General features: G+C 37.0%; 1 protein-coding gene across 2 annotated transcripts in view; it reads left to right on the top strand.

Annotated features, from left to right (window-relative positions):
• Caap1 (caspase activity and apoptosis inhibitor 1) overlaps window positions 1-12,272 on the top strand; it is a 56,724-nt gene that overhangs the window by 32,695 nt on the left and 11,757 nt on the right. For both annotated transcript variants that reach the window (NM_001034154.4, NM_001415955.1), the window contains 1 exon segment: window positions 3,407-3,480. In NM_001034154.4, the coding sequence (NP_001029326.2) occupies window positions 3,407-3,480 (74 nt within the window).

Raw genomic sequence — 12,272 nt, 5'->3', positions numbered from 1 at the left:
CCTCCATGAGCACCTGCACACACACACACACACACACACACACACACGCACGCACGCACGCACGCACGCACGCACGCACGCACACTCACACACTGAAAAAAGAAATATGTTTCAGGCTTTTGTTAATTCACATGTGATTATTCTTAATTAAATTCCATAAATCCTCAGTGTGTTAACGTCATTTAAAGAAACATTGAAGTTGTAAGGAAAGAGAGTAGTGCCATGTGAGACACAGTTGCACTTACATACATCAGGTGAGAACTTACAGTTAGGGCTACGAGTAGAGCCTTCTTATAACAAGGCCATTGATCATAAATTAAGCTGTTAAAGAAAGAGAATGCAGGTGGAGAAGGGAATTAGAAAAGTAAAAATAAAATTAAGCTTGTTCTTAAATTGTTTTCATTAGAATCACAAAGATCACTGCAGAATCTTAGTCCAAACTGGCTTTATCATGTGTTCTCCTTTAGGCTCTCCTGGCCTCCAGTTATTTCTTAAATAAGAACTCTTATGTTCTTAGTTTTAAAGTGTGTAATACAAACACATGTTGTTTTGATTATAAATAGCCCGTTCTTTTTTTTTTTATTTTCTAGTTTGGGTGACTCACATTTTATCATCTTAAAGTAGACTGAGAATCCCCCACCATAAACTAGAAAGAGAAACACATATGCATGTGGTAGTTTTCTTAAGACTTTTAATATGTTTTGGTAAATATTCTTGTTTTCTCTATTGTTTAATGTGAATTTTAAGCTGTGTAAAGAACTAAGCCTATTTGACAATTTTAGTTGTGAAATATACATCTTAGAAAACTCTTCTAGTAATTTTATTTGTATTAATTTTATTTGCTTGTGTATTTTTAGACAAGGTCTCTGTAGTTCAGGCTGATCTCAAACTTAGAGATCTTTCCCTGCCTCTTTGAGAACTGGGTTCTGTGTCACCATCCCCTGTTTAATTTTGATTTTTAAATTTTAAATCATTCAAAAGCTACTTTTGGACTGAAAAAAATTGTGTCTTTTCATTTTTCTGCCACAGGGTGGCGTGCTGTGCCTACTTCTAGAAATTCTGTTTTGTGACTTCAACAGCCTGATCAAACCTAACTTAAAGTAGAATTTTATACATGCAAATAAATTGTTTATAACAGTAGATAATCTTTATAGAAACTTAGCTGAAGGATATTTACGGGGCTTTGATCAGTTTTTATTGCATTTTTACTTAAACATTTTATTTGGAAGTAATTTTAGTCTTAATACATTGTAAAAATCAGACTAGTAAAGGAGAAATCTTTATAGCCTATGTCTAGATTTACTTATTAGCATTTGATCCTTTTACACACTATGTATGTATATATGTATGCTTACTTTGGAAAACTTTAATATTATTGTGTATGTGCCTGATGAGTTCATGCCTGCACACATGTGGACGTCAGAGGACAAGTCTTTCCTCTCCTCTGTTTACATTGGTTCCAGGGATTGAACTCAGACTGTCAGGCTTGGGTGGCAAACACCTTTACCTATTACACTGTCTCTCAGGCCCTACCTGTGCAGTTTTTTCTGTGTGAGTAAACATTTGAGGCTTAAGTCACAGTATGATGTGACACATTATTCCTAAATGCTACATTGTTTTTTCAAAAGAACAAACATCGTCTTTCTATAACCACAAGTATCAGTTTCAGAAAACTTAGCTTTTACAAAAGGCCTTTATTCAGCTTACCATCAGTATTTCAGTTTCTTTTTTGATTTAACTCTGTGTTTGGCCTTTACTCCCCCTCCAGTCAGGCCAACTATTATATATAATTGCCATGGCTTTTTAGATTCCTTTGACGTGAAATATTTCCAATAGCCTTTTGTATTTTATAATAATTGACATTGAACTCACCTTACTAAAAAGCATCACTCATTTTCGTGATGGTTTTGTTTGATGCTCTGTGGTAACAGAGGCTACACATTCTCAGCTGGATTGCACAGATTTTGTTGTGTTGTCTTTGGAGTCTGATATATGTCCTATATGCCTTTTACTAGTGGTACTATATTGTCCTGTGTTGCTGATAGTTTGGAGTACATTGATATTAGCTCATTTTAACTGATACCTAACACTAAAATTACAGCATTTAATGGAAGACTGTCATATTTTGGTACAAAGTGCATACTTTTTGTGATTTTAGGTGCAGGTGTGTGTAGATAAATAATTATATACCATTTGAGGATACATAGAGCATATGTTTCTTTAAATGTTGATCAGTGTTCAGAGTATATAATATTGGAGTTTTCTGGAATGCTTGAGGTAGAACATTTTAACTGTATTCCTAGTAAGCTCTGTATTTTGTCCCTGGATTACCTGGAGAATTTTTGATACCCTTCTTGGGACATGCTAGTCATTGTAGTGAAATGAAAGAATAAACTCTGAGTAGGTGACATTAGATAGCAAAGAAACACTAAAAAGTGGAGTCAGGGAACTACAGAACTCACAGAAATTATTATTAGTACCAAAGCCAAATGAATTTCTTAAGATGGATATTGCTATTTCTGTTTCCTTTTCCTGTGTGGTAGAATTACTGATGTACATCACCCTGCCTGGCTCCAAGGACATGATCTTATAGTCCTTGAACTTGGGTTTGTATTAGTGATTTTTTTAAAATACAAAATAAACATATGGTTGCCAAGTACATTGGTTGTAAAGAATAAACTTGGCAAAGAAATATTTGCAATTCCATTTTACTCTTAGGTTACTTGAAAGACTCGTTACTCTTAACTGGATGACATAGGCTTGTGACTGGCAACAGGACAGGGATAAAGTTCTCAGAGGGAACTAAGGTTATCTTGAGAAGTCATTGCTTATCTCGCCTGAGTATTCGCAGATTTCCTCTTGACACTGAGAAGGAGCACTGAGATGGTACAGCTCTGTGCAGCTCTGCTGCCGGTGTGCTGAGACTTCTTGCCGCTCTTACACTTAATCTGTTTACTTTGATTACACATGTATATTACATATCAAATGTACTTTCCATGTATAGTAGACACCAAAGGATTTGAGGTATGAAATTAGATGAATATAAAGTGATTTGAATGTTAAAATGCCCATTACGTTTAACTGTGAAGACGGAAAGATTATCGGATACTGCTGTGAGTTATGATTTCCTCCATCAGCTACCCTACAGCGCTTTGGGAGAAAAAAATTGTCTCCGAGTTCCCCTAGGTTTTCCCCTTGATTTTGCAAAGAAGTACATTGTATAAATTAAGAACGAGTTTATAATTGCTTCTTCTGACATATGTATACATGGTTCTGAGTCTCCCTAGTACTAAATTATACCCTGGAGCTGGGAATTCATTGTCTCCCTGGCACCTAACATAATTCTAAGAACTTGGACATTAAATGATTGAATACTATTTTAAAAGTTTTTATTTTTATTGCTTAGGCAAGATACCTGTGTAGATTCTACTTCATCCCTGAGAGAGAACAAACAACCAGAAGGTTTGGAATCAAAGCAAGGTATGGATAAAATATTTAATTTTATATAGCTTTTACCAATGGCAAATTTCCAGAAATTCTGAAAATCCACCCTATTTTACATAGAGGTAAATGAAGTACCATATTTGTCCGTGATCTTCCTAGCCACTTGGTGACCTGAGTGTTGTATGATTGGTTACAGGTGCCACCAGAAGGTTTTACCATCTTGAATAGTTTTATTTCCGTGATTTCTATTATGTGTTTTAGGTTGCAAAATGGAGGTGAGTTAGTTGGGTACCTTTGGGTTATATGTGCAGCAAAGATGCTAACTTTGTAGGATAACTACCCCTAATTCCTGAGACCAGATAATTTTCCTTATTTACTTTCTTCCTTAGAGAAGAAATTCTTCAAGTCAGTTCGACATAACCATCTAGTATATATAAAGTGGTAATTTTAATTTAAGTTTTATAGACCAATGGGGCTAATTATTTAAATGCTTTAAAAATTCTCATCTTTACTAGGAAAAATTGGAAGTATTATTTTTTATTATTCAAATGTCATCTCATGTTTTTTTAAAATGATGACTTAAAGTTTCTGTTAAACTTGAGCTGTAGGAACTTTTCAGGGGAAGCAGATTTTTATTTCTTTTAGGCAGAAGTACTAAAGCGATACTTTGTTACTAATAATTGATAACAAAGTAGAATAGGTATAATTTTGTAATTTGTTATATATATTTAACACATATGTATATATAATCTAGAATTTTGAAATGCAATCATGTTTATTAATATTCCTGATGCTGTTGGAAATTCTCCAGTGTTTTTAGAAATTCTCTGGTATTAAGCTTTTAAGTTGCCAGGAGAAAATTATATATTTGTGCTGTACTATTGAGCATCCTCACATATAGAAACAGATTTGCTTCATCAGCATTTCTTTGTCATAAAAATACAAGTCATTGTTTTCAGTTAGTATAATTATTATCATTTCACTCTCTCTACATTTCACATAAAATTAGACCACAGTGAGATTGTGGCTTTTTCTTTTCTTTTTATTTTGAGACAGGGGTCCCACTTTGTAGCCAGGCTGGCTTTGAACACGTGACTCTCTTGCCTCTGCCTCTGTGAGTAGGTAGATAACTACCACATCAGCCTGCTTTTATCACTTTCCTTTGTTCCTAAAGTTCTTGGTATTGACTGGGCAGAGTATGTGAGTATGCTATTAGGTTATCTAGGGGAAGATAATATTGTATGAAGAATAGAAAAAGCTAGAATGAAGCAGGTTGATTCTGATTCCAGTAGAAAAGAAGCCAGAAACTGCACTGCACAATTTATGCTAAGGCTAATTTTCTAAGGGAAGATGTTTTGTGGCTCAGAAACAGAGTTCTTAAAAACTCCATTGCAGTATCAATAGCCTATTTTGTTGTAATTTTTGTATTAGTAACTTTAATCATTTGAAAACCAGCTATGGAAAAGCCAAGAGGAAGAAAAAAGACCCAAGTAGCCATATGCCAGAAAATGTATGCATTTTGTATTTAGGAGCCTGTAGACTACACTGAGTTTCCCCCATAAGTGTGGGAAGCACAGTGTTGTCAATAGGCAGACATAAGAAAAGTGAGGTTGGAGCATAAAAGGACTGCTGTGCAAGCTGTGCTCAGATTGTACTAACCTGTAGGAAAGAGTTTTATTCTCACCAGGTTTTTGATGTTGCTGTTTTGTTTTCTCATGGATAAGGATGGAACTCAAGAAGGAATTCCTATATGCTAAGCAATGAATTAATCTAGTTCCACCCCCTCTTAAAAGAAAACAATAAATTTTTGTTAAAGAAAATGTTCTTAAGTAAAATATAAAATTCTTTGCTGCCTAGTAAGATGAGAATGACTTATCTGGAAGTTTTATTTATGCAGAATATCTTTCAGTTAAATTGTAAATGAACAAATTGTTTTCTATTTGTAATTTGCAAAACTCTGAGGATGTAATATTGTTTGTATAACAGACCCATTCTGCTCACCATAGTTCTAAAGTTCAGTAGACCAAAATATAAAGTGGCACAGAATTTTCTGTTCGTTCTTTCAGTATGAGTCTTATTATGACCTATTGTTTCTGTATGGAACAGACTGTTAACTTAAATTTCCTTTTCAATTCTTTCCTTCCAGTTTATAAAAGGCTCAAGTATGATTTGAGTAGTTACACAGGTAGGACTCAGGTGTCCACTGTCAGTTAACGTGATGTTTCTTTGTCAGATACTGATGGGAAATAGCATGTCTGAAACTAGCAGTAGTAAGGATAAATATTGAGTTTATAAACTAACCTTTATCTTACTGATGTGAATAACTAAAGATCTACTTTTGATCTATTTTTACCATGAAAATATTTAAATACAGGCATAATATTGTTTCATTGATTGGAATGGAAACAAAATTAAAACTCTTGTGTTAGAAATCATTCATTTTCAACTAGAGGGTAGTTATATGGGCAATATGAGTTATAGTTTTTTTTTTTTACCACAGTTGCGTGTATGTGTATACACGTGTGCACATGTTAATGAAATTAAACTACACCTGTATAGGCTTGTTATGAGCTTGGGACCTCAAGGTTTGCCAGAATACCAGTGATTATACTGTTGAAAACACTTAGAGCTGCTCTTAAAGTAGTTCTTTAAAATATGGGTCATTTGTGCTGGAGATTGAAAAATGAAAACTTGTGTTTGCTGAAGGTAATGCGTAGGAAACATTTTTAAATGTTAAAATCCATTTCTTGTTAGTGTATAATCAGTTAATTTTTCTTCAGACTTATGTATGAAGACATTTAGCAATATTAAAATGGAGATCTGGATGTGTAGCTTACAAATTATTGTAACTTAAAAATTAATTTAAAATTTATGTTTGCATTACATCTTTAAAGTTGTAATGTTAATGAAATTAAACCACACTGGAGAAAGTTGTTTGGGTATTTAGGTTAAGAGAAGAATTGAGAGACTTATTGTTATTTTGAGACATTTGAAAAGTTGTTAAATAGAAAAGTGACTTTTGTATTGCTCATAGGATGAAAACAGAGTAGATGGTTATCATTAGATAGAACTTCGGAGGAGTTTAATTTCTTCTTTCAGAGGTATCAGCAGGTGCACTGGATTGCCCCCAGTTCCCTTATGGAAGGTGCTTGATTGAAGATCGCGTAAGCAACCACCTGGTGGTGCTGTTGTACAGCAGACTCGAGCAATGCTTGACTGTTTGGCTTTGATAGTGAAGGTTCTTTGAAATTGTCACGCTTTGTAAAGACTAGTGTCCACTGCATTTTTTTGTACTTGGGCAAAGTGTTTAATGTGGTCTCTTACTTTTGGTTTTTTTGTTACATTAAAAAAAGGATACTTGATTTAGTCTTTAGTTTGTTTGAGGGTTCTTTGTAATATATTCACTGGCTCATCAGGATCAGTAAGGCATTTGCTGTATTTTACTTGGAATCTTATATATTCATGTTCTTCACATGAAATTAGAGATATGCATATGCACATAAAATATGTACATAATATTTTTACCTTGGTTAGGCTCATATCATAACATTAAAAGTTAGCTAGTTGACTCATATAGCTAGTTTAGCCTTTGAATGCGTGAATTAATGAATCCTACCCAGCACTAAGGATTGCTTAGATGTGCTAGGATTGTGGCTCAGCAGTAGAGCCCTAGTCTAGCATTTGTAAGGGCCTAGGTTTGATCCCCAACACTGCAAAAAAAAAAAAAAAGTTAAATAAGAGCTTTGTAAGAGCTTCAAGAATTTGAAAGATAGGTTTGAATAGGAATATGTAAGGAAGGCTCTACTAGGAACAAATGTCAGTGGTTAAGCTATGTGAGACGAGCTTTTATTTTAAAATAAGCTTTCAGCCATTCAGACCACCAATGCATGCTAGTCATATTTCCAGGGTTATGCTGGCAAATGCCACAATTTATAAAGTAAATCAAAACATAAGCTCATTATGTTTTAATTTTTTCTCAATCTTTTTGATTATATATCTACATATAAAATACCTACATAATTATAGTAGTATAAACCAGTTTATAAGAGTATAAAATATATGTGTTGTATAGGTGTTTAAAGACGAATTCCTTTACAGGCAGGCTAGCAGGCTGTAGAGTGTCAGAGAGCTGCAGGGACTAGAGGAGGAGAGATGCTAGCAGTGGTCCTCAACCTTCCTAATGCTGCAACCCTCATGTTGTGCTGATCCCCAACCATGAAGTTACTCTATTGCTACTTGATGACTGTAATTTTGTTACTGTTATGAATTGTAATGTAAATATCTACTGTGCAGGAATCTGGCCCCTAAGGGGTCACAACCCACACGTTGAGAAGCAGATGTCTAGCCTCTAGACAAAGGGAGAGAAAGTGTCACAGCAGCAGTTTGAATCTTAGAGTGAGTTCTGTAGTTCTTTAGGGTAGCATCATGATTTTATATCAGTGTGTTGATTGGACTGTTGCAACGACTGGGAAAATAGATCTCAAATGTATATGTGGGGTATGATAGTGGTTAGTTTAACTTATGCCACAGTTCATAGGTATAGCAAATACGATACTGTTACGTCACCTTTACTTGCCAGTCATACCTTAAAACTGGACGAAAATAATTGATAATGGCTTATTTTGTATTTCTAACATTTTGAAGTTATATAAGATATTTTTGTTTAGCAGAAGAATTAAATATGAATCTTGGTGAGGTCCTTTGAATTGTTAAGATGAGAAGGTAGTTAGAAAAGCCCAACTAATTCTTGTTGTTATTGTTGAGCTAATGTATCCTGCATTGAGAGAAACTAAAATAGGTAGAGGGGATTAAGGTTAAAGTAATGAAGAAGTGAATTTGCAGCTACAGTGGCATTCAGGAATCAGCTGAAGCAGTGCATGTCTGTTATCCCAATACCAGGCTGAGTCTGGAGGAGAATAAATTTCAGTCCAGCTTGGGCTAACTAGTGGGACCCTATCTCAGATGCCACCAGAGGCATTTATTACTTAGGAAGAGAAGGGTCATTAGCTAATGAAGTAGCATTTGTTGCCTGTAATTTTAGATATCTTCCTTGTATGTACTGCCACAGAAATCTCTGGATGGGCAAATGACGCCTTCATTCTACCTGCATGTGTTTGTGGTATGAATGTTAGAGAGTCCGGGAGACTAAGAAGAAAGTTATACAAAGAAGTCTGGAGTTGGGAGCACAGGAGAGTGTGTGTGTGTGTGTGTGTGTGTGTGTGTGTGTGTGTGTGTGTGTGTGTACTATGCCATTTTTTTAAAGCTGCTCTAATTCCTTTTCTTCTGAGGTCTTGTTTTACCCAGCTTTAACAAGTAAGTAGCAGATTCTGAATGTGAATCAATGTCTTTAAAGGTTTGATTCAGGGAGAAGAGATTTGCTGTGTAGACCAGCCTGGCAAGACCCTGTTCCTTCCTACCACCAGAAAAACAAACAAACCAACCAACTCTTATTTTCTCATGTCTTTGAGGGTTTTTTGTTTGTTTGTTTGTTTTTCGTTTTTTTAATTCCATAGCTAGTTTTTTATTCAGATAGCAGTCTCATTACACATGGTCCAAAAACATTCAAATAAGAACTCAAATTGGAAGTTAAAGATTGATCTTCAAACATCATAGCCAACAATGCCATGTTTGCCTATGATCTCTCCGATATAAAAACCACATCCACACCTCAGTAGCCACCAAACCATTCAGCCCAGCTTCCTTAACTGTAAGGTGTTTGAGGCTACCAGTTTCAGCACTGTGAATTATTTTTTTTTTAAAGATTTATTTATTTATTATATATAAGTACACTGTAGCTGTCTTCAGATACACCAGAAGAGGGCATCGGATCTCTTTACAGATGGTTGTGAACCACCATGTGGTTGCTGGGAATTGAACTCATGACCTCTGGAAGAGCAGTCAGGTGCTCTTAACCGCTGAGCCATCTCTCCAGCCCGTGAATTATTTTTTTAACACTCTGAATAGCTGTAGGGATTTCACCAGGGGTTGAGGAACCAGCTCAACCTTGGCTTAGTGCCAAAATGTGGCCAGTCCAGGCAGGCTTCAAGTAAGTTACGGCAGTGGCCACCATCAACAGTACCTTCTCCCCAAAGTTACAGATGAATTTGGCCATGGTCTAAGGTGTAAGGTATGTCTCTCCGAGCCAGCAGCTGAATGTCACCCCTATAAGGCTTCTGAGGGAACTGTATGTAGATGAGGCTAGCATAATATTCATATAGATCTAACTTCTTTAGCTGTCCAGATGCTAGGATTAAAAGCTTATGCCACCATGCCCAATCTCCAAATTACTTTTTATTTATTTTTGGTATATTATATGTGCATATGTGTATGTACAGTGCATGCATGCATCCACATGTGGGTGTTCACATGTGTATATACTAGTGTTTGCATTCTTTTTTGTTTGGTTTTGTTTTTTAAAGAATAACTTATTTATATGAGTACGCTATAGCTGCCTTCAGACACACCAGAAGAGGGCATCTGATCCCCATTACAGATGATTGTGAGCCACCATGTGGTTGGTGGGAATTGAACTCAGGACCTCTGGAAGAGCAGCCAGTGCTCTTAACCACCGAGCCATCTCTCCAGCCCTAGTGTCTGCATTCTTGCCTGTGTGTGCCTGCATATGTGGAGGCCCAGAGTTGATGTCTTGGTTATTTCTCTATCACTTTTCACATCTAGTTGAACCTGGAACTCACTGATTGGTTAGACTAGCCAGCCAGCTTGTTCTGGCGATTGATTCTCTCTGTTCCCTGTGTGGTTGCCATGAGTGGCTGCCAGGTTAGCCTGGCTTTTACATGGTTTCTGATGATCCAAACTTTGGTCTTTATACTTATTTGGTAAGTGCCTTTTTCCTGGCCCCATCTTCCACTTTGTAATTCATCTCTTTCTATGGTTAATAGCCGAACGAAATAATGAAAATTGCAGTTCGTATAGTTTATCAGGACTTTTTTTTAATCATTTGAAGTTTAAGAATTTTCTACATTATAAAAAAGGTAAATTGTCAAGAATTTTGGAAGCATAATGCTTTATCTTTTAATACAGGAGGCAGGGTTATGATATGTAGCTCAGGTTGGCCTTCACTATAGTCCTCCTATTTTTAGCCTCTCAATACAGGGATGACAGGATTGGACCACTATGCCTGGTGTAGTGGTTTGAGTATGTTTGGCCCAGGGAGTGGCACTATTTGGAGGTGTAGCCTTAGAGTAGGTGTGTCACTGTGGGCCTGGACTTTAAGACCCTCTTCCTAGCTGCCTGGATGCTAGTCTTTTTCTGTTGCCTTTGGATGAAGATGTAGAACTCTCAGCTGCTGTACCATGCCTGTCTGGACACTGCTATGCACCTGCCATGATGATAATGGACTGAAGTTCTGAACCTGTAAGACTTCCCAATTAAATGTTGTTTGTATGAGCGTTGGCTTGGTCATGATATCTGTTTGAAAGACCCCCCAGAGTGGGGAGACCCTCACTCAAGTCTCGGGATGACGTGACCCCCCCCCCCAAGAACTCCCACAAGACCTTGTTGTAATCACATGAGGTTTATCGATAGGAACCAGTGCACTGGGGTCGAGACTCATATCCCACCCAGGGGCAGAGGAGTTCGACCCTGAGAGGCTGGGAGAAGAGGTATTTAAAGGAAGAAACCACAACCCAAGGGGCAGGGATGGCATCACCTGAAAGTGTGGAGAATACCAGTGAAAAATCACAAGGAGAAACTCTGTTTCTCAAGATTGTTTAACTTTATGGTCCGCTAGTTCCTGGGAGAAGCTTCCTGCTTCTCAAGATTGTTCTCTAAGATTTTAATCTAGCTTTATGGTCAGCTAGTTCCTGGGAGAGAGTTGCCAAACCAGCTGGTATAATTGCAATTTCAGGGCCCAACCAGTTTTTTCTTCTGCTCTAAACTTTTGTTTAGGGGGGCAACCTTAAAACTTCTCTATCTTTCATGTTCACAGCAGTAAAATCCAAACTAAGACAGAAGTTGGTACCAGGGAAAGGGATATTGCTGATATAGGACTGATCATGCTTTTGTTTGGAAGAATGTGGATTTGGGGACTTTGGATTTGGAAAGCTATTGTACTGGCTGGTTTTGTGTTCCAACTTGACACAACTGAAGTTATCACAGAGAAAGAAGCCTCAGTTGAGAAAATGCCTTCATGAGATCCAGCTGTAAGGGATTTTCTCAACTAGTGATCAAGGCGGGAGGATCCAGCCCATTGTGGGTGGTGGTCTTGGGTTCTATAAGAGAGCAAGCTGAGCAATCCAAGGGAAGTAAACCAGTAAGTAACATCCCTCCACGGCCTCTGCATCAGCTCCTACTTCCTGATCTGCTTGAGTTCCAGTCCTGACTTCCTTTGGTAATGAACAGCAATGTGGAAGTGTAAGCTGAATAAACCCTTTCATCCCCAACTTGCTTCTTGGTCATGATGTTTGTTCAGGAATGGAAACCCTGACTAAGACAGCCATGGAAATGTTTTATGTGGGACTTAATGAGCCATCCTAGTAGTAATACGGTAGACTTTGTTTCTGTGAGTGATTTGAACTGTACAGATCTGGCCCAAGAGGTTTCAGTGGAGAACTTCAGTATGTGACCTAGAGACTTTTTGTGGTATTTTGGTGAAGAGCACGGCCTTTTGCCTTTGTCTGAAGAGTTTGCCTGAGACTAAGGTGAAGAGACTCAGATTAATTTCATTGTTAAAGGAAGCCTCAGAAATAGACTTTGCTCTCTGGTTAAGTCTCATGAAGATCAGTTTGAATAAGGATAACAGGCTTAGAAAGGAAAAATATAAATACATGGCTTGAGTATTAAAGGGGCACCAGGAAATGAAATGGAGT

This window comes from Rattus norvegicus, chromosome 5 (assembly GCF_021556685.1).
Source record: "Rattus norvegicus strain SHRSP/BbbUtx chromosome 5, alternate assembly SHRSP_T2T, whole genome shotgun sequence".
Taxonomy (NCBI): Eukaryota; Metazoa; Chordata; class Mammalia; order Rodentia; family Muridae; genus Rattus; species Rattus norvegicus.
The sequence above is the reverse complement of the archived record's forward strand: the minus strand, read 5'-3'. Positions and strand labels throughout refer to the sequence as shown.